The following is a 23,735-nucleotide window of genomic DNA, read 5'->3' as shown; positions in this document are numbered from 1 at the left end:
GGACGCTGTCTAGATTAGAGAGCACGTCTTCTGAAGTGAGCTAGGGCTTTTCACTTTGGAGCAAAGGAGGATGAGAGGTGACCTGATAGAAATGTACAAACTGATAAGAAGCATAGTTCGAGTGGGCAGCCAGAGACTTTTTCTGGTTAATACAAAGGGGCATCGTTTTAAGGTGATTGGAGGGAAGTATAGTGGGTTGTCAAAGGTAGGTTTTGTTTACAGAGAGTAGTGGGTGCGTGGAACATGATGCCAGAGGTGGTGGTAGAAGCTATTTAAGGAACTTTTAGATAGGTACATAGATGATAGAAATATGGAGGGCTTATGTGGGAGGCATCTTGGAGTAGATTAAAAGGCTGGCACAACATTGTGGGCTGAAGGGCCTGTACTGTGCTGTTCCATGTTCTAAACTACCTCTGCTACCTCTGCATTATTTTCAGTGTTACGATGTCTGTGAGTAGAGGTCAAAGGGGTCTTTAACAGTATATTGACTTTGTTCCTCCTCTTGTTTTCAGAGTCACCTAAAGGTCCATCTTTACCAGGGGGCATGAACGGAGCCCCAGCAACCGGAGGGGGCAGTGGGCAGCAGCCGGCCTCCGCCATTCCTTCCCCCAGCTCTGGAAAAGCATGGCGTAGCAAGTCGATGAACGTCAAGCACACGGCCACGGCGCCCATGCTGAGTGTGAAGCCACCGAGCCCAGCCACCTCACCCACCCGCCCGCCCCATTCTGAAGCTCCTGAAGCCCCCAAAGCTGGCGAGCAAAGGTCTGTGCTGGAGAAGTTCAAGCTGAGCCATGGCAGGTCGCCATCCCGGCTGCCTGGGTCCTCGAGCAGCACTGGGCCAGTGGCGATCCCAGAGGGAGGAAGGGAAGAGGGCACGCCCTCGGAGGGCGGGGAGATGGAAGGCAGCCCCAAGGCCCTGCCAAAGGGGCCCGGCCAGCGGGCGGGCGGCAAGGCCCCCAGCCACAAGAAGCCTGCGGCCCAGCTGAAGGACGAGAGGGAGAAGGAGAAGGGCAAGGGGGCTAAGGCCGCCAAGGAAGACAGGGCCAGCGAGGCGCCCAGGAAGAGCTCAAAGATTGCTAGCCTGATTCCCAAGGGGGGCAAGGCAGCCGGAGGCAAGAAGGAGTCTTCCATCCCTGCGTCCAGTGGGATCCCCAAGCCTGGATCTAAGACAGTGGCAGCAACAGCAGGGAAGGTGCCGACACCGGGAGCCAAGGAGGCCGAGAAGGTCAAGAGTGCCAAGGGCAGCCCCAGCCACCACCCACAGAAGAGCCCCAGTGAGGGGAAAGCTTCTGCAGCCCCCTCGGAGGGGAGGGGCACAGGACCCGCCTCCTCGCCCCCCTTCTCCTCTTCCTCTCCGAGTGCCGTCGGGGTCTCGGCTCCCACGGGAGGTGCTGGCAGCCATACACCCGGTAGTCCCAATGCGCACGTCTACCTGCCTCATTCTCAGCAGCAATACAGCCACCCCAACACTGCCACCGTCGCACCCTTCTTGTACAAGTAAGTCATGCTTTTTGTATTTAACTTTACACTGAATTAGCACGCACAATTCAAAGTTCCAAGGACAGAAATGTCACCAAGTATTACCCTGAGGTTCATTTCCTTGCGGGCATTGACAGGGAAACAAGGAAATATGATGGAAATAATGAAGAACTATCCATAAGCAAAGATTTCCAAACAGCCAATGTTTAAAAGACAACCAACTGTGCACGTAATAGAATAAATACTAAATAAATAATACAGAGGACATCAGTTGTAGGAGTCAGCTGAATGAAGTTATCCACACTGACTCAGGAGTATGGTTGTTGTAGGATCATAGCTGTCCCTGACCCTGGTGGTGTGGGACCCAAGGCTCCTGTGTCTCCTTGGAGCAATGATGGAATGGCAGCGAAGACTCGATGGACAGACTTGTCTAATTCTGCTCCTTGGTCTTATAGTCTTATGGTTTTTTCTCCTTCCCCAAAACCACTGTGATTGCACCTTCACCACACGGACTGCAGTGGTTCAAGAAGGTGGTTAACCACCTCCTTGGGATGGGTACTAAGGGCCAGTGAAGACCACATTCCCCAAGCAAATAAGAAAACTAGCTTTTTTAAGGCCAATATTTATCCCTCAAAGAGTCTCTGGGTCTTTCACAGTTTGTGGGATCTTGCTTTGTGCAAATTGGCAACCGCACACTCCTATGTTTGACCGGTGGCTCCGGCCTGGCTAAGCGTCTCACTGGTTGTAAAATGCCGTGGGTCAACCTGCGACGATGAAGAGTTGGTTGCTTGAAGAGCATGCCACTCCTGCAGGAAGCCATGCGCAAATCAAAAACTTTTCCAGCCGCTTAGTCCTGCGGCCATCCTGCTCAAAACACATTTGTCCACTTCCCTCGTCCTCGAACAGTGTGCATCAACATTGAAATGGGAGCAGTCAGCAGCCTGCAGTGGCAACTAATGAAATGGTGTATTATAGCCTAATAAAATAAACCCTTTCACCAGTGTTTGCATGGCCAGAGGTTTGGAATATCCAGGGACTCGGTCAGTAAATATTAACTGCTCAGTGTGCTCTTTGTGAAGGCTTGTTTACCACATGGCGGTGAGTGGGTTCACTGCGAGGGAGTCTGTTGGTGGTAGTTGCCCAGATAAGCTGTGGAAATGTTTGCAGTTAAAGGTTTGGCAGGCGGGTCTTGCTCTGGGCAGAAAGTGGTTTCCTCTGTCTGTCCCTGGGTTTTGGAAGACCAATCCAGTTATTTCCCATTCCCTGTTCATTCCCACCTCCCTGCAGTTGTGTCCACCCGTACTCAAGTGATTCCCTTCCAGAGGCTAATGTGCAATCACTGTGGAATGAGGAATCTCTCTGTATAAAACAATATATCCTGGAAGTGACCCCCTCTCACCTTCAATGCATGGCAACAGTATTAGATATTGGACGGAAGTAACACCTCAAATAGCACCCAACCTGATGGCTTTGAAATCGATTTCCCCCACTTCCAGAAATCTCTACCCCCTTCCCCGTTCTCTCTGTTTTTCAATTCTCTCTTTTTCGCTTCTTCCGTTCTTCTCACCTGCCCATGATCTCCCTCTGGTTCCCCTCCTCCTTCTGTTTCTTCCATAGTCCACTCTCTTCTACTATCACATTCCTTTATCTTCTGCCATTTAACTTGTCCACCTATCACTTCCTAGCTTCTCACTTCACCGCCCCTTCCCCACCCACCTACGCATCCACCTTTCCCGTCACCTGGCTTCACTTAGCACCTGCCAGAGTGTATTCCAACCTTCCCCCCACCTTCTTCCCCTTCCTTTCCACTCCTGATGTTGTCTGACTTGCCAAGTTTCTTCAGCATTTTGTGTGTGTTGCTCAACATTCCCAGCATCTGCACAATCTCTTGTGTTCATGAAAAGGTTGTCCACTTGACTAGTGTTAATTGTGAGATAGACATTGTCCTTAGCCTGATAATCAAGGATCTCCTTTGATTTTTTGACAAAGGAGAATCAGTTGTTATTGTGTCCTTGGATTTTCAGAAGGCCTTTGACAAAGTGCCACACATGAGGCTGCTTAACAAGCTATGAGCCCACGGTATTAGAGGAAAAATTCTGGCATGGATAAAGCAGTGGCTGACTGGCAGGAGGCAAAGAGTGGGAATAAAGGGAGCCTTTTCTGGCTGGCCGCCAGTGACTAGTGGTGTTCCACAGGGGTTCGTGTTGGGACCGATTCTTTTTATGTTATATGTCAATAATTTGGATGAAGGAGTTGATGGTTTTGTTGCAAAGTTTGCAGATCATATGAAGATGGGTGGAGGTGAAGGGGCAGAAGTAGAGAGGCTACACAAGGATTTAGACAGATTAAGAGAATGAGCAAAGAATTTGCAGATGGAATACAGTGTCTGGAATGTATGGTCATGCATTTTGTTAAAAGAAATGAAAGTGTTGTCTATTTTCTAAATGGAGAGAAAATATTAAAAAACAGAGGTGCAAAAGGCCTTGGGAGTCCCTGTGCTGGGTTCCCTAAAGATAAATTTGCAGTCTATGGTGAGGAAGGTAAACGTGATGTTAGCATTCATTTCAGGAGGACTAGAATATAAATGCAAGGATGTAATGTTGAGGATTTATAAAGCACTGGCAAGGCCTCACTTGAAGTTTTATGAGAAAGTTTAGGCCCCTTATCTTAGAAAGGATGTGCTGAACTTGGAGAGGGTTCAAAGGAAGTTCATGAAAATGATTCCAGCTTGTCATATGAAGAGCATTTGATGGCTCTGGGCCATCTGGGTTCACTATAATTCAGAAGAATGAGGGCTGATCTCATTGAAATCTATCGAATGGAGAATAGCCTTGGTAGAGTGGATGTGGAGAGAATGTTTCCTATGGTGGGAGAGTCTAAGACCAGCAGTCACAGCCTCAGATCAGATGGGGATCGTTTTAGAACAGAAATGAGGAGGCATTTCTTTAGTTAGAGAGTGGTGAAACTGTGGAAGTTGTTACCACAGACAGCTGTGGTGGGCATGTCTTAATGTATATCTCAGGCAGAAGTTGATAGATTCTTAATTGATCAGGGCACGAAGGGATATGAAGGGAAGGCAGGAGTTTAGGGCTGAGATGAAAATTGGATCAGCCATGATGAAATGGTGGAGCAGACTCAATGGGCCAAATGGCCTAATTCTGTTCCTTTATCTTATGGTCATATGGTCTTTACTTACCTACTGCTGCAGGAGAGTTTAGATACATCATCAAGTGAGGGGAAGGGCTCAGTTTTATTGTTAGACCCAGAGGGTAAGTAAAACACAAGGATTGAGGAGAAGCACTCAAGACCCTGCAGTGGATAGTGGGGTCAGCTGAGAAGATCATCGGGGTCTCTCTTCCCGCCATTACGAACATTTACACTACACACTGTATCCGCAAAGCAAACAGCATTATGAAGGACCCCACGCACCCCTCATACAAACTCTTCTCCCTCCTGCCATCTGGGAAAAGGCACCGAAGCATTTGGGCTTTCATGACCAGACTATGTAACAGTTTCTTCCCCCAAGCCATCAGACTCCTCAATACCCAGAGCCTGGACTGACACCAACTTACTGCCCTCTACTGTGCCTATTGTCTTGTTTATTATTTATTGTAATGCCTGCACTGTTTTGTGCACTTTATGCAGTCCTGGGTAGGTCTGTAGTCTAGTGTAGTTTTTTTCTGTGTTGTTTTTATGTAGTTCAGTGTAGTTTTTGTACTGTTTCATGTAGCACCACGGTTCTGAAAAACTTTGTCTCATTTTTACTATGCACTGTACCAGCAGTTATGGTCGAAATGACAATAAAAAGTGACTTGACTTGACTTGTCTTGACTTATACCTCCAATTTCATAAGACTATAAGACCCAGGGGCTAGTCGTAGTTGCCAGCTTTTCTGGGTCCAGTCTACGTGCATGGGCATGGACTTGTGGGCCAGTTGTAGAAATCTGGTGTGCAACCCTATGTTTTGTGACTGTAGTAGAGAATGTGGGCTTGATGAAGTTTGGGAATTCGCCCAGCAGTCGAGTAAACTCACGTGTGGTGGCGCATGTGCTTGACAGAGTCGTTATGGGGAATTTACTGGGGGAGCAGGGTAATAACCCAAAGCCAATGACATCCATAAGCCAGCAGTTCTTAAAATTGACTAATAGTCCTTGGACACGCAGGAAATCTGCACCAAGCAAAGGTCTAGCCACTTTAGTCAGGATGAAGTCCCATGTGTAACGTCACCCAGTGAAGCAGAGCATCACCTGTTGTGTCCCTTAAGTCTGGATCCTGCTTCCATTGGCAGCCTCCAGCAGGGTCTTGTCAGTAATAGGCAATGCTGGCAGCACACTCACTTGAGCACCCGTGTCACACTGGAAGTGTTGCGCTGAAAGGGTGTCCATAATGAACAGTAGACAACCCTGGCAGCTGGAATCCACGGTGTTCACTGACTTCTGATGTCCAGATGTGTTGGCACTGTCGAGACTGCAAGGCAGTTGCACTTCCTAGAGTTCATAGCAAAGTCAGGATGTAAAAACACAGGCCTGGCATTGTCTGTTTAACAGCCACAGCCATCCTTATGTTGGGGGCTTTGCTAACTGAACTTCTTGAGGTAGAGAAAGGAGGAGGAATGATGCATCTCTGGTTGGCTGAGTATAGACCAGGGGTTCCCAACCTGGGGTGCCCGCACCCCCAGGGGGTGTGAGATGGAGTTTCATGGGGTGCGACAAAGAGTGGCTTGTGTCCTTGAGTGACGAGTCACGAGTCATCACTCAGCCAGCTGCCAGTGTGCCTTGAGGAGTGGTAGTAATGTTTGTCCCAAGCTCACTCCAGTCTCCCGCTGCCCGAGTCGAGAGAGACATAAATTCACTCCAGTCTCCCGCTGCCCGAGTCAAGAGAGACATAAATTCACTCCAGTCTCCCGCTGCCTGAGTCAGCGTTGAGGATTCTCATCAGTGTTACCTGGGAAGTTACACCTCAGAGTTGAGGAGTCTCATCACTGTTAGCTAGAAGGTTACGTCTCAGAGTTAAAAATCATCTCATAATGCCAAAATCTTTATACATCCGGAATCAACCATCGAGTAATGTCTTCGTGTTAAAACCAAACCCGCAGACTGTAGGTAAATTATTCAATTATAAGATTTTAAAAAGCCGCATTTTGATAAAAAGCAGCTGAAGTCATTGATTTGTATTTGTCTCAATTCATTAAAAAAGTTTTTGAATTTCAAAGGTTTTTTTTCTCTTAAGAGGTTTTTTTCTTGAATCATTGATAATTTTGAATTGTGTTAGTTGAATCTTGAATCATGGTTAGCACCGAGGACTTTGAATCGTGTGATGGGAGTTCATATCTCCGGTAATCATCGGAAATAGGTGTGTAAATTCAGTAGAGAGTAGCCTAATAAGTCGAGTCACATCCCCGTAGCATTTCCACCTGACGATTTATCTTGGCGTAACTGCAGATAATATCGTAATACAATATTCAAAAGTGTATTTCTCGCAGTACTTTGCTATAGGTGTGTCTGGTTGAGTAAAGCGGTCATCCCTGACTTAGTCAGATAGTTATACTAGCTCATATTTTTCTCTTTACCCTTAACCCTTCATTAACCCTTCATCATGTCAAAAAGAAGGAAATGGAATGATGACTGTGTGTGCTTTGGTTTCACTTGCACAACAGGAAATGATGGCTTGCAAAAACCCCAGTGCATTCTTTGTAGCGTTGTGTTTTCCAACTCAAATCTGAAGCCATCCAAGCTTCAAGAGCACTTCAAGAACAAGCATGGTAGAGCTGATGTTGAAGGACATGATGTTGGGTCATTGAAAATCAAAAGAGCTCATTTTGATTCACAAGGAACTCTTCCAAAATTAAGTTTCGTTTCTGTTGAAAAACCACTACTTCGTGCTTCATACCAAGTGGCATATAAAGTGGCCAAATCCAAGAAGCCCCATACAATTGCGGAAGATCTCACCAAGCCATGTGCACTGGAAATGGCAACAATTATCCTGGGCAAAGAAGCAAGAAAAACATTTGAACAGGTGCCCCTATCAAATAATGTCATTAACAACCGAATCAGTGATTTGAGTGAAGGTATTTTGGACCAAGTCATCTCAGATGTCAGAGCTAGTCCTCTTAAAATCTCTATTCAGTTGGATGAGTCAACTGATATCTCCAGTTGTAGTCAACTGAGGTATGTCAATGATGGTGCTATGAAGGAAGATTTCCTGTTTTGTAAAGATCTGAAAACAAACACAACTGCAAAGGATGTGATGCAGCTGGTGAAAGACTTCTTTGCCAAACATGATTTAGATATCAAAGTCATTGGTTCTGTATGCACTGAAGGGGCACCTGCAATGCTTGGAAATAAATCTGGCTTTTCTGCATTGATGAAAAAGGAGATTCCAGACTTGCAAGTTACCCATTGTTTTCTTCATTGGCATGCTTTGGCATCAAAAACATTGCCTCCAAATTTGAAGAAAGTTCTTGATACTTGTGTGAAGATCATCAACTAGATCAGGGGGTGTGCTTTGAACCATCGCATCTTCAAATCATTTTGTGAGGATCTGGGAAGTGAGCATTCAGTTTTCCATTTCCACACAGAAGTCCGTTGGTTGTCACAAGGACAAGCTTTAACCCGCTTCTTTGAACTGTGGGAAGAAATCAAAGTTTTTCTGGAGGAGCGTGAATGTGATCTGGTTGGGGCAATGGAATCACAGGAATTCACCCAAATGCTGGCTTACTTAGCTGACATTTTCACTTGTATGAATGACCTGAGTGTTTCTCTTCAAGGAAAAGGGATAAACATATTGAAGGCTTGTGAAAAGTTTAATGCCTTCAAAGAAAAGTTAAGTCTTTGGCATCAAAAGGATGGAAAGAGGCAGTCTCTCAAACTTTCCTTCACTAGAAGAGATGGTTGATGATGCTGGATCCATAACTCCTACTGTGCGTGAAGAAATTGTGGCTCATTTGGAAAGGCTGTCAGAATCGTTTGATGGATATTTTGCTGCTGGAGACCTGAAGATTTCAGAAGAATGGATCATGAATCCATACTCCTACAATTTAGAGAAAATGTCAGATGATGAAGAGCTGAAGGAAGATCTTATGGATTTGCAGACAAATCGAGCTCTTGAAATGCAATTTGAAAGCAAGACTTTGGAGGAGTTTTGGTGTGCAGCACTGGATATGTTACCAAGACTTGGTGGAAAAGCACTCCTTGTCCTCATTCCATTTTCAACAACATACTTGTGTGAATCTGGATTCAGTTCTCTTTTGTCAATCAAGAAAAATCTAGGAATCACCTGAATCCACAAGCAGACCTGCGGATCACAGTCTGCAGGAAAGTTCCACGTTTTGACAAAATCATGAATGAGAAGCAGGAGCAAAGAAGTTATTGGATTTTATGTTCACTGTTGGGATTGATTTTACTGTTTACAATTTTTTTCTGATTAAATTAGAATCTAATTGCTCAATTTATATTTGCATTTTTTGCACTGAGTTAAAAGCTTATTTTTTTTTAAGTTCAATTTGTTCACCCGCAGTATTGTATGTGGTTGAAAAATTAGAAATTAGACTTCTTCATCTTCAAATGTGATATTACTTTTGTAGGGGGTGCGAACATTAATCAAACATTTCCTAGGGGTGGGAGGCATAGAAAAGGTTGGGAACCACTGGTGTAGACTATCAGCCATTTTAGCAAGCTGCCTATGGTCCTTCACGGGTGCACTAATGAGGGCGATGTGAACTTGATCAGGCATTTGCTGCATGAAGAGTTCTTTAAAAGTAAAGCAAGAATGGTGATTTCCCAGGAGAGACAGCATGTAATCCACTAGCTCTGATGGCTTAGCATCACAAGGCTGGGCAAGGAGAGCGACTGTTTGGCGTGCTCAGGCTCTGAAAGTCCAAGAGTCTGTAAAGGGTGAGTTTTCAGTGACCGGTATTTATCATGTTCAGGTGGGTGTTCTAGTAAGCTCACCACTCTCGCAGACGTGGAGTTACTGAGTAATGCTACCCCATAAAAACACTTGGTGTGGTCGACAGAGATTTGTCACAGTGTGAATTCGGCCTCGGCAATGGCATTATGCTCCCAAATCTCTGGCAGTTGCAAAGTGACTGTGTTAGCTGACATGTTTAATAACTCTGGAATTATCCTAGAGCATCAGGGTCACCAATGTAGGCTTTCACAAATAAAAAATAGCAGGGGTGTTTAATGTCTAAGAAAAACAGTAACAGCTCATTTATTGTACTCCAAAACACTGAACCAATATGTAGTAAAAGTACTTCATGTAATTACCTATTATATCACACCAGCCTGTTAAAGTGAACCCCTACTCAGTGTTGGTGGCTGTGAATTATGTACGTTTCCAATAATTACATTGCCCTGCAATTTGAGTTACTGTAGACTTCCCATCCGTTGAACCAATCTGGCCATTTTCCTCTGACCTCTCTCATTAACAAGGCATTTTCACCCGCACGACTACTGCTCACTGGATGTTTTTTTTTTGTTTTTCTTGCAAATTCTCTGTAAATTGTAGAGACTGCTGTGCGTAAAAATCCCAGGAGATCAGCAGTTTCTGAGACGCTCAAACCACCCTGTGTGGAATCAACAATCTTTCCAAGGTCAAAGTCACTTGGATCACATTTTTCCTCCATTCTAATGTTTGGGCTGAACAACAACTGAACCTCTTGACTATGTCTGCATGCTTTTATGCGTTGAGTTGCTGCCACATAATTAGCTGATTAGATATTTGCATTAATGAGCAGGTGTACCCCCTGTACCTAATAAAGTGGCCACTGAGTGAATTTTGAAATCAGGATGGTGAGGGAGGATGAGGGGAACCTGTAGGCTCTGGTATTCCCTTGCACCTGATGCCCTTGTCCTCCTTGGTGATTGAGGTCGGGGATGTGGAAGATGCCAAAAAAAACTGCTGCACATCTTGAAGTCAGGAAAGGAGGGAGATAGAGAGTCAGGAAGCTACAGACTTATTAACTTAATATTTTTCTCACGGAAAATGTTACAAGCTTTCAATACAAAGTACTATTGCAAGGCACTTAAATAAGCACAAGGTAATTGGGCAAAATCAAAGCTTTTGAAAAATTTTCTGAGGGTTAGGAAAATAAAACCAACAGATTGTGGGCTTAAGGTGAGGGGATAAGCTGAGGGGCAACTTTTTGACATAGAGAGTGGTATGTATGTGGAACAAGCTATTTGAGGAAGTGTTTGAGGCAACTACAATAACAACATTTAAAAGACATCTGTTTTCTAAAGGAGTTCGAGGATTGGGTGCTGTGCAATTTACCAGATTTCAATAAGGAGCTTAAGGTAAAGGAGACAGTGATCATAATATGGTAGAATTCACCTTGCAGTTTGAGAGGGAGAAGATAAAGTCAGACATATCCATATTACAGTTGGGTAAGGGGAATTACAGAGGCATGAGAGAGGAGCTGGCCAAAATTGATTGGAAGGGGACACTAACAGGGATGACGGCAGAACTGCAATGGCTGGAGTTTCTGAGGCAATTTGGAAGGTGCAGGAATTGATACATCCCTAAGATGAAGAAGTATCTTAAAGGCAGGATGACGCAACTGTGGCTGACAGGGATGTCAAAAACAACCTGAAAACGTTATAGAGCAGAAATTAGTGAGAAGTTAGAGCATTGGGAAGCTATTAAAACAAACAGAAGACAACTAAAAAAAGCCATAAGGAGAGAAAAGATAAAATATGAAGGTAAGCTGCCAATATCAAAGAGGATTCTAAAAGTTTTTTCAGGTATATAAAGAGTAAAAAAAAGGAGAAAGTAGATATCGGACTGCTTGAAAATGATGCTGGAGAGGTAGCAATGGCAAAAAGGAAATGGCAGATGAACTCTTAGGTATTTTGCATCAGCCTTTACTGTGAAAGACACTAAGAGAATTCCAGAAGTTAGAGTGTGTCAGGGGGCAGAGGTGGGTACAGTTGCTATTACTGGGGAGAAGGTGCTTGGGAAGCTGAAAGGATTGAACGTTCATAAGTCACCTAGACCAGATGGACTACACCCCAGGGTTCTGAAAAAGGTAGCTGAAGAGATTGTGGAGGCATTAGTAATGATCTTTCAAGAATTACAAAATTCTGGCATTTTTTCGGAGGTCTGGAAAATTGCAAATATCACTCCACTCCTCAATAAAGGAGGGAAGCAGAAGAGAGGAAATTATAGGCCCGTTAGTCTGACAGTGGTTGGGAAGATGTTGGAGTTGATTGTTAGTTATGAGGTCTCAGGGTAATTGGAGGCACATAATTAAAAAAGGCTCAAGTTAGCATGGTTTCCTTAAAGTAAAATCTTGCCTGACAAATCCCTTGGAATTCCTTGAGGAAATACCAAGCAGGATAGACAAAGGAGAATTAGTGGATATTGTGCACATGGATTTTCAGAGGGCTTTTGACAAGGTATGCACATGAGGCTGCTCAACAAGGTAAGGGCTCATGGTATTTCAGGAAAATTCCAGCATGGATAAAGCAGAGGCTTGAATAGAGGACTGGATGATTGGCAGGTGGCACAGAGTGGGATTAAAGAGAGCCTTTTCTGTTTGGCTGCTGAAGACTAGTAGTGTTCCGCAGAGGTTGGAGTTGGGACAGCTTCTTTTTACATTGTGTGTCAGAACTGATGGCTTTGTGCTAATGGATTTATGAGTCTCATGCAGGATTCCTCAAAGATTCTAAAGGGAGGATGAGATAACTGTGGGTGACAAGGGAAGTCAAAGACAACATAAAATCAAAAGAGAGGGCATATAATAGAGCAAAAATTGATGGGAAGTTAGTGGATTGGGAAGCTTTTAAAAACCAACAGAAGGCAACTAAAAAAAACTGTAAGGATGAAATATGGAGGTAAACTAGCCAAAAATTTCAAAGAAGATACCAAAAGATTTTCAGATTTATATAAAGAGTAGAAGAGAGCTGAGAGTGGATATTGCACTGCTGAAATTGACAGTGGAGAGGTAGTAATGAGGGACTAAACAATGGCAGATGAACTGAATTAGTATTTTGCGCCGGTCTTCACTGTGGAAGACACGAGCAGTATGTCCGAAATTCCTAAGAATCAGAGGACAGAATTGAGTGTAGGTGCAATTACTAGGGAGAAGGTGCTTGGGAAGCTGAAAGGTCAAAAGGTAGACAAGTCACCTGGAACAGATGGACTACCTGCTAGCGTTTTGAAAGAGCGGAAGAGAATGTGGAGGCCTTACTAATGATTTTTCAAAAATCACTGGATTCTGGAATGGTTCTTGAGGACTGGAAAATTGCAAATGTCACTCCACTCTTTAAGAATGGAGGGAGGCAGAAGAAAGGAAATTATAGGTCAGTTAGCCTGACTTCAGTGGCTGGCAAGATGTTGGAGTCCATTATGAAAAAATGAGGTTTTGGAGTAATTGGAGCACATGATAAAGTAGGCTGAAGTCAGCATGGTTTCCTTAGGGAAAATCTTGCCTAAGATGGCCTTACAGACTGGAACTCATTGAGGAAATAACAAGCAGGATAGACAAAGGAGAATCAGTGGATGTTGTGTACTTGGATTTTCAGAAGGCCTTTGACAAGCTGTTTCACAAGATAAGAGCCCATGATGATGACATCTGTTAGTCTCCTGAAACCATGGATCTGTGACTGGAAAGTCTTGCTTCAGTCTGTGTTGGTAGAGCAGCGTCTGTTGTGGCTGTAGAGGCCCACACGGGAGTGACAGTCTCGGCTGCAGCGACTGCACTTGAAGGCGCTGTCCTCCAGTGTTGTCTTGGTGCTGTTTTTTTTCCGGTGAGTGCGCTTTTCTTCAGCAGCAAGCCTCAGCTTCTCTTCACCTCTTTTTAGACCTCTGCGTAGTTCCAGCCTCCAGTGAGAGTGACCACTTGCAATGTCCTCCCACCTCTTGACGTTCATGTTCAGTGACTTCATGTCTCTCTTTGAAATGAAGATGGGGCTGCTCTTGTGCTCTCTTGCCAGAGGCCAGTTCCCCTTACAGCAGGTCTTTTGGGATCCTCCCGTCTGACATGCGGAGTACGTGGCCCAGCCAGCGGACACAGCGTTGTTGGAGCAGGGCGAAGAGGCTGGGTTTCTGGGCGTGGGCCAGGACCTCATCGTTGGTGACTCGGTCAGTCCACTTGATGTCCAGGATGCGTCTCAGGCTGCGAAGGTGGAAGGTGTTGAGATGCCGCTCTTGTCTGGAGTAGAGGCTCAAGTCTCACTGCCCTAAAGCAGTGTGCTGAGGATGCAGGCCCTGTAGACTGCAATCTTGGTGTGTGTCGTCACATGGTATTACTGGAAAGATACTAATGTAGACAGAAAGTTGGCTGATTGGCAGGACACAAAGAGTCGGAATAAAGGGGGCCTGTTCTGGTTGGCTGTTCATGACAAATGTTCTGCAAGGGTCATTATAGGGTCTTTTCAAGTTATATGTCAATGATTTGGATGTTGAAATTGATTACTTTGTGGCCAAGTTTGCAGATGATATGAAGATAGATGGAGGGAAATGTTATGTTGAGGAAACAGGGAGTTGGAAGAAGGACTAGGACAGATTGGGAGAATGGGCAAGGAAGCGGCGATGGAACTTAGTGTATGCCATGCACTTTGGTGGAGGGAATAAAGGTGTAGACTATTTTCTAAATGGGGAAAAAATTCAAAATGACAGGTGTAAAAAAACTTGTGTAGGATTCTCTAAAGGTTAACTTGCTGGTGGTAAGGACAGCAAATGCAATGTTAGCATTGATTTCGAGAGGCCTAGAATATAAGAGCAAGGATGTGATGCTGAGTCTTTTATAAGGCATTGTTCAGACTGCATATGGTGTTTTGTGAGCAACTTTGGGTCCCATATCCAAGAAAAGATGTGCTGGCATTGGAGAGATTCCAGAGGAAGTTCATGAAGATGATTCTGGGAATAAAAGTTTTAACATATGAAGAGCTTTTGACGGCTCCAGACCTGTACTCACTGGAGTTTAGAAGAATGAGGGGAATCTTATTGAAACCTACCAAATATTGAAAGGTCTAGACAGAGTGGATGTGGAGAGGATATTTTTTATAGTGGGTGAGTCTAGGACCAGAGGGGATAGTGTCAGAATAGAGGCACATCCATTTAGAACAGAGATTAGAAGGAATTTCTTTAGCCAGAGGGTGGTGAATCTGTGGAAATCATTGCCATGGACGGCTGTGGAGGCCAAGTCATTGAGGATATTTCAAGCAGAGGTTGATAGATCTTTGGTTAGTCAAGGCATCAAAGGATACAGGGAGAAGACAGGAGAATGGGGTTGAGAGGGAATATAAATCAGCAACAATGGAATTGTGGGGCAGACACGATGGTCCCTAGTAGCCTAATTCTGCTCCTATGTCTATGGTCCCAGGTAGAATGTAAAAGATCTTGAACAATGCCGGCCGGCACGGTAGTGGATACAGTGCAAGCCATCACTGATCAGGGTTCGATTCCCACCGCTGTCTGTAAGGAGTTTGTACATTCTCTTGGTGACCTTGTGGGTTTCCTGCCACATTCCAAACACTTATGGGTTAAAGATAATGAGCTTTGGGCATGCTTTGTTAGCGTTGGAAGCATGGCAACACTTGTGGGCTGCCCCCAGCACATCACGAATGGTGACGCAAAACGATGCATTTCACATGTGACAAATCAAGCTAATCTTTGTGCATGGATTGGAAAGGTTTTGCGAGTTATGGCATGTGGCTTTTTGTCTGGGTGGCAATGGCCAGTGGCAGAGAACATACTTTAAAGGTAAGTGGATGAAAGTTTAGGGCAATATCAGAGGTAGGTTTCTTACTCAGAGAGTGCTGGGTGCCTAGAACACACTGCCCGGGGGTGATGGTAGAAGCAGATACATTAGGGACATTTAAGAGACTTCAAGTTAGGCACATAGATGTAAGGAAAATGGATGGTAATGAGCTGTGTAGGAGAGAAGGGTTAATTTGATCACAGAGTAAGTTTATATACAACATTGTGTGTTGAAGGGCCTGTACTGTGCTTTGTTCTGTTCCGTGAACTGGGCATTAGCAGGCGAATCTGAATATGGTGGTTGCTGCAGACTGGGTTTGCTACAACAGCAATCCAGAGTTTTTAAGAGTTCAAACCCCAGTACAGTATTAGTGGAATTTAAATTTGGAATATTTTAAAGAAAACATCACACTCACAGTATTCATGAAAATAACCAATAATCATAAAAAACTCCGTCAGAGACACATAAATCTGCAGTTGCTGGAATCAGAAGCAACGCACAAAATACTGGAGGAACTCAACGGGTCAGGCAGCATTTGTGGAGGGACATGGACAATGATTGTTTGGGGATCTTGAAATGGAGATGCCGAAATAATGTAGTAGATATGGCAGCACCTGTGGAGGGAAATGGACATTCGATGTCTCATCCTGAAACTTCGACTGCCCATTGCCCTCTACGAATGATCTCCCGCCATCCAAGCCAGGCCTTTTTCTTACTGCTGCCATCAGGAAAGAGGTACTGAAGCCTCAGGACCCATACCACCAGGTTCAGGAACAGTCATTACCCTTCAACCATCAAAATACTGAACTAGAATTGATAACTTCACTCTCTCAAGACAGAACTGATTCCACAACCTGTGAATGGATTCACTCACTCATTCATTCATTCATTCATGCATTTATTTATTTATTTATTTTACAGAGTCATAGAAAAGTATACAGCAAAAACTGGCCCTTCAGCCCATCTAGTCTATGCTGAACCATTTAATTGCCTACTCCCATCGACCTGCACCAGGACCATAGCCCTCCGTACCCCTACCATCTGTGTACCTATCCAAACTTCTCTTAAACGTTGAAATTGATATCATAATTCCAGGTGTTGACCCATGCCCTGAGCTCATTTGCTTTTCCTATTCAAATACGTGCAGCTCAGGACTTTAGCTGCAGCATGCTTGGCCTTTTGATTCCCGACTTTGTCGGAGTTCTTAACAACACCAAACTCCATGAGCTCTCCGCTATCTGTTCTGGCACTCTGCTTCCCATCCGTTATGATGAAGCTGGTTCACGGGTTTGGTCAGTGAGACAGAAGACACAAGTTATAAATAAGCATGTTAACCATTTATTTATAAACAATAAAGCATTCGATCAAACACCTAAGCCACACTAATTACAAAAACTATGATACTGAACATTCAGAAACACCTCAAACTCAACAAGTAGCTCGTTAAGTTACCAAGTTACACAAATACAAAACTAAACATTCAACAGCCACTTAGATAAGTGTGCACGTGGGTCTTCCTTTACCTGCAGCACACTTTGCCGAAGGGTCTTCAGCACTGGTCTGGCCTCGGTGTGAAGCTGAGTGCCTGGAGACAAAGGAATTCCCCTGAGGTGCCAGAACCCAGACACTGGTGCCGTGGCACACACAGCAACCAACGGGAAAGAGCTGCTTTCCCATTCAAATGGGCCAATCGATAACAGCACAGTAGAAGCGGCTTTTGACCACCAAGCAAGCTAGCTCTTCATGTTCCACCATCCCTCTGCAACTCTAGTTTAAAGCATCCCATGCAGCATTAGCAAACCTTCCTGCTAGTATTTTAGTCCCCCTCCAGTTCAGGTGCAAACTGTGTCTTCTATACAAATCCCACCTTCCCTGGAAGAGAGCCAAATGATCCAAAAATCTAATACCCTCTCTCCTACACCAACACCTTAGCCATGTGTTAAACTGTATGATCTTCCTATTTCTGGCCTCACTAGCACACAACACGGGTAGCAATCCTGAAATCACAACTGTCCTTTAACTTAGCATCTTACTCCCTGAACTCACTTTGCAGAACCTTGTTCATCTTCCTATTTACATCATTGGTACCTATATGGACCACAACCTCTGGCTGTTCATCATCCCAGTTAAGAGTGCTAAGGACTTGATCTGAGATATCCTGGACCCTAGAACCCAGGAGGCAACATACCATACGGGAATCTCGTTTTTGTCCACAGAACCTCCTTTCTGTTCCCCTAACTTATGAATCCCCTGTCACCACAGCTTGCCTCTTCTTCCTCACTGCCCTCCCTCCACCACCAACTTCTGAGTCACAGAGCCAGACTCAATGCCAGAGACCCGACCGTTGTGACTTTCCTCTGTTAGGACGTTCCACCCATAGTATCCATTATGATATACCTGTTATAGAAGGGATTGGGCACAGACTGTTTAACTTCATTGTCCTTCCTGACTGTCACCCACTTTCCTGTGTCCTGCACCTTGGGTGTAACTCTCTATATGTCCCATCTGTCACCCCCTCAGACTCCTGAATGATCCAATTCCAACAGCAACTTCTTAACACAAAGTGTTAGAAGCTGTAGCTGGATGCACTTATCGCAGGTGTAGTTGCCAGGGACTCTGGAGGTCTCCCTGCCTTCCCACATCCTGTAAGAGGAGCATTCCACTATCCCTACTGTTCTAACTGAGCAAGTATAAAGAAAGAAAAACAATAAATAATCTGTGGGGAAAAATTCCACCTACAGCTTTTCACTTTCTCTGACTGAAGCCTTGAAGAGCTTCAGTAAAGTCTCAAATTCCCCACTCTAACACTATCCACTCCAACAATGGCTGCTCCACCTGCCCATGCCTTATTTTAATTTGTTCTTGCCAATCAATCTCGATCGTTGATTGGCTGATGTTCAAAAACACCAAACTGCCACAAGTTGATGTCTTGTGTACTCAAATCTGCAATCCTGTGTGAGCTGTGTCTTCTCACGCTTTGGATCTCTGATTCGCCACTGCCTGCTTATTTATTTATTTGTTTGCTTGTTTATTAATTATTGCACTTGCAGTTTGTCTTCTTTTGCACATTGATTGATTATCAAATCTTTGTGTGTAGCTTCTCATCGATTCTATTGCATTTACTTACTCTATTGTGAATGCCCGGAAGAAAGTGAATTTCAGGGTGACATATAAGTACTTTGATAATAAATTTACTTTGAACTTTATTCAATAATTTTAAGAAGTAAAATGCATAAATATATCTGTGAGGTGGGGGGGGGGGGAGGAGTGGAAGACCAAGTGGGATTGGGTGGAACTAATTGAAAAGCTCCTTCAAGTAAATGCTGTGGCAACAATGGACCAAGCAGTCTCCTTCTGTGCGGGAAATGTCTTTGTTGTGTTAAGTTATTAATGCCAGTTTTAACACATGCTTTTTACAGAACACACTCGGACAGCGATGGCTCTTCACTACATAGTGCTGATGTAAGTGCTGGCCACACAAAACTGGATTCTGTTTACAACAAGACAGCCAAACAGTGCCTCGAGGAGATCTCTGGTAGGTGAACTAGTCTTGTTAAATCTCACTGCTGTGCTTGGAAATTTTTCTATTTTGTTCCTCCTTATTTGAAATGGCTTGGGCTTGGCTCATCTTTGCAGTGATGGCACCAATGACCTAGAGATGCAGCATGGTTCAGAGCCGTAGAACTGTGGTGTCTGTCAAGGTTGTGGCTCAGATTTTTACAGTTTTAAGTGTGTAAAGATTGTTTTGGGGACAGAGGGGTCAGGCTGGGATTCAGAGACAGGGCTGTTGGGGAATTAGAGGTCAGACTAGAGTGTGCTTCTGTTTCATGCTCAAAGGCTGGTGTCCACTACCGTGGTCAGGTGTTGGCTGGTAGACCAGCATGGAGAAAAGCTGATAGTCTCCCTCCTTCCATATCAGCAAGTAGCTGATGGGCTCTGGAATTGGAGTTCCATGCGGGAAAGGGGAATGATCCCATAGGTACGTGAATCAATGAGATCAGAGTTCGAGGCCTAGTGTTCATGGTCCCTGCACGGCGAATCTAGAGTTCAAGGCTTTGTGTTCAGTGATTGGCAAGTTCTGGTGTCGATGCTGAGCGTTGAAGCCCAAAGGTCAACTGGAAGCCTGCAAGTGGGGTGCTGCAGAGATCGCCTCTGGGTCCATTGTTGTTTGTCATCCGTGTCACCGATCTGGATGATAATGTGGTTAACTGGATCATCAGATTTGTGGATGACACCAAGATTGGGAGTGTAGTGGACAGTGAGGAAGATGACCAAAGCTTACAACAGAATCAGGACCAGCTGGAAAACTGGGCTGAAAATTTGCGGATGGAATTTAATGCAGACAAGTGTGAAGTGTTGCACTTTGGGAGGACCAACCAGAGTAGCTCTTACACATTGAGTGGTAGGGCACTGAGGAGTGTGGTAGAACAAAGGGATCTGGGAATACAGATCCGTAATTCTTTGAAAGTGGTGTCGCAGGTGGGTAGGGTCGTAAAGAAAGCTTTTGGCACAATGGCCTTTATAGATCAAAGTAATGAGTACAGGAGTTGGGATGTTCTGTTGAACTTGTATAAGATGTTGGTGAGGCCTAATTTGGAGTATTGTGTGCAGTTTTGGTCACCTACCTACAGGAAAGATGTAAATAAGATTGAAAGAGCACAGAGAAAATTTACAGGGATGTTGCTGGACTGAAAGAAGGAAAGATTGAATAGTTAGAACTTTATTCTCTAGAACACAGAAGGTTGAGGGAGATTTGATAGAGTTATACAAAATTATGAGATGGATAGATAGTGGAAAAAGCCTGCTTGCATTTACTCTGAGCTTGGACGAGACTACAACTAGATGTCCTGGATTAAGGGTGAAAGATGAAATATTTAAGGGGAACATCAGGGGAAACTTTTTCACTCATAAGGTGGTGAGAGCATGGAATGAGCTGTTAGCACAAGTGACAGAGGCGATTTTAATGTCAGAGTTTAAGAGAAGTTTGAATAGATACATGGGAAAATGGAGACACCTCTTTCTCCCTTATTAGGGAGGGAGAGAGCCTGTGGTACGTCAAATGCCGGCTGAACAATGTAGTCTTTGGGGTAACTGCAAGTGTGTGTCTTTACTGTTCCTCTGCTCACACTTGAGTGCTCGGTGGCAGGTGCCAATGTGCTTTTTTTGCCAGTGGGGGGAGTGGGAATTGTTGCTTGCTGCCGCTTATGTGCAGGAGGGGGGAGCTGGGTTGACTTTGGGTTTCTAACATTTGACTGTGATTTATTCTTTGGGGCACTCCTCTGTTTTCGTGGATGGTTGTGAAGAAAAAGCATTTCAGGATGTATATTGTATAAGTGTCTCTGACATTAAATTGTACCTTTGAATCTTTGGATGGGAGGGGTATGGAGGGCTATTGTCCCAGTGCAGGTTGATGGGACGAGGCAGCTTTAATCAGTTTAGCACAGACTGGATGGGCTGAAGGGCCTGTTTCTGTGCTGTAGTGTTCTGCGACTCTAAGTCAAGGCCTGAGTCTGCAAATCTCTGTGAGTCTGCTGGGGAAGTCGAAGGCCCAGTGTCTGCAAGTCCAAGTGTAGCTGGAGGCCAAAGATGGCCTGTCCTGGGGATAGAGGACTGTGTGTTGGTGTGTGGCAGGAAGGAAAGAGGTTTGTTTTACTGTTGTTGTTTTGTCACTTGTTGTGTTCTGTGTTGTTCTGCATTGAGAGCATGCCATGTTGAAGCTCAAATGTGTGGAAATACTTGCAGGCTGTCCCCAGCTTTGTTAGTTGTTTTCACAAATGGCAAACTGAACTATATGGTTTGACGTACTTGTGATAAATAAATCTGATTCTTGAGCTTGAAGTTTTTGATGGACATGATTCATTTGAACCCGAACGCATTGGTGTTGGAAGAAAGAACATGGAGGCTAAAGCAAGAATTGGTAACCAGGTGGCTCTTCTGAATTACTTTATTCTTCATTGGTCTTACAGTCTTAGTTTTGCTAGCAAGAGATTACTTGTCCATCTGTAATTACCTTGAGAAGGTGCCACAGATATATGAGCTGGAACCTCACAGCTTCAGGGAGCCAGGTTCAGTCTTTACCTTCGGTGCTGCCTGGTGTGGAGTTCGCACGTTCTCCTAGTGCTCTGGTTTCCCCCTGCGTGGTCATGACCTGTGGCTTGGTCAGTTAATTAGCCATCATATGTTGACTCCATTGTGTAGGTGAGTGGTAGAGCCTGGGTGGGTGGTTGGTGGGACAGTGGAGAGAATGAAATGGGCTCCTGTGGAATTCGTATAACAATCGTCACCATCATCATCATTACGTGCTGTGTTGTATGACATGAGCAATGATGGTCATTCTGTGACCATGATTGTTCTTGGCAAATTTTGCTACAGAAATGGCTTGCCATTGCCTTCTTGTGGGCAGGGTCTTTTCAAAACGGGTGACCCCAGCCATTATCAACACTCTTCAGAGATTGTCAGTGGTCGCATAACCAGGACTTGTGATATGCATCAGCTGCTCATACGACCATCCACCACCTGCTCCCATTGCTTCATGTGACCCTAATTGTGGGGGAGGGTGGGGGGCTTAGCGGGTGCTACACCCTGCTCAAGGGTGACTGCATGCTAGCGGAGGGAAGCAGAACCTTACACCTCCTTTGGTAGAGACAGATCTCCAACCCGCCACCCAAAGTATAACAACAGTACTGTTTTTGTTTTGTCAGTTTTTATGTATTTATTGTATTTCTTTATGTTCCTGAAAATGTTTAAGTGAAAATAAATCTCAAAGTAGTATATAGTAACACATAGATACCTTGATAATAAATTTACTTTGACTTCGACTTGAGGACCTGAGTTATAGGGAAAGATTGAATAGGTTAGGACTTTATTCCTGGAGTGTAGGAGAGTGAGAGGAGGTTTGATAGAGGTACAAAATTATGAGGGGTATAAATAGAATAAATGCAGACAGGCGGTTTTTTTTCCACTGAGGTTGTGTGAGACAAGAACTAGAGGTCATGGCTTAGAGAGAATGGTGAAATATTTGGGAAGAACCTGAGGGGGAGCTTCAGAGGGTGGTGTGAGAGTGGAATGAGCTGCTGGTGGAAGTGGTGGAAGCAGGTTCTACTGAAATATTTCAGGGAAGTTTGGATAATTTCATGGATGGGAGGGTTAAGGAGGGCTTTGGTCCAGGTGCTGGTTAATGGGACCAGGAGCAACAGATCCACAGCAGATGCCATCTCACTGGCTCTTCACTCAACCTTGGAAATCTAGACAGCAAAGTTGCACACATCAGGAAGCTCTTTATCGATTACAGCTCCGTAATACTATCATCCCCTGAAAACTAATCAATAAGCTTCAAGCCCTTGCCCTCAATATCTTCTTATGTAATTGGATCCTCAATTTCCTCACTTGCAGACGTCAATCAGTTTGGATTGGCAACACCATCTCTTCCACAATCTCCATCCGCACAGGTTCACCACAAGGCTATGTGCTAAGCCCCCTGCTCTACTCACTTTACACTTATAACTGTGTAGCTAAGTACAGCCCCAATGCCATATCCAAGTTCGCTGATGGCACCACTGTTGTGGGCCAAATCATATGTGGTAACGAATCAGTGTGCAGCAGGGAAACTGAAAACCTGGCGGCTGAGTGCTGCCAAACAGCAACATCTTACTCAATGTCTGCCAGACCAAGGAGCCTATGGTTGACTTCAGGAGGAAGGAAACTAGAGGCCTGTGAGTTCAAAGTAAAATTTGTTATCAGAGTACATACATCTCACCACATACGACCCTGAGATTCTTTTTCCTGCGGGCATACTTAGCAAATCTATAGAACGTTAACTATAAACCGAACAAACTGTGCAAATGGAAATATAAATAAAGAGTAATAAAATAACGAGAGCATGAAGTAACAAGATAAAGAGTCCTTAAAGTGAGGCAATCGATTGTAGGAACACCAGGAATAGAATGAGTGTAGTCATCCTCTGTTGTTCAAGAGCCTGATGGTTGAGAGGCAGCAATTGTTCTTGGACCTGGTGGTGCGAGTCCTGAGGCTCTTGTACCTTCTACCTGATGGCAGTAGTGAGAAAAGCATGGCCTGGGAGGTGAGGATCTTTGATGATGGATGCTGCTTTTCTACAGCAACATTTCATGTAGATGTGCTCAATGGTTGGGAGGGTTTTACCCATGATGTACTGGGCCAAATCCACTACCTTTTGTAGGATTTTCCACTCAAAGGCATTGCTGTTCCCATACCAGACTGTATTGTAGCCAATCAGCACACTTCCCACCGCACACCTATAGAGGTTTACCAAGGTTTCTGATGACATGCTGAATCTCTGCAGGCTGTTGAGGGAGTAGAGGCGCTGTCATGCTTTTCTTCTCCTGAAGTCTGTAATCAGTCCTTGGTCTTGCTGACATTGAGTGAGAGGTTGTTGTTATTACACCACTCAATCTCCCTCCTGTATGCAGATTGATCAGCACCTTTGATACAGCCAGTCCTCATTGGAGGATCAGAGGCGGAGAGGGTCAGCAATTTTAAATTCCTTAGTGTTATTATTTTGGAGGACCTGTCC

The 23,735-nt window shown here is 44.6% G+C and overlaps 1 protein-coding gene across 1 annotated transcript in view; it reads left to right on the top strand.

The window, feature by feature from the left end:
• nav3 (neuron navigator 3) overlaps positions 1–23,735 on the top strand; it is a 433,465-nt gene that overhangs the window by 167,445 nt on the left and 242,285 nt on the right. Inside the window, 2 exon segments of the mRNA XM_073058755.1 lie at positions 513–1,497; positions 18,604–18,719. Coding sequence (XP_072914856.1) covers positions 513–1,497; positions 18,604–18,719 — 1,101 coding nt within the window.

This window comes from Hemitrygon akajei, chromosome 10, assembly GCF_048418815.1.
Source record: "Hemitrygon akajei chromosome 10, sHemAka1.3, whole genome shotgun sequence".
Classification (NCBI taxonomy): Eukaryota; Metazoa; Chordata; class Chondrichthyes; order Myliobatiformes; family Dasyatidae; genus Hemitrygon; species Hemitrygon akajei.
This window is presented reverse-complemented; position numbering and strand designations above follow the sequence as displayed.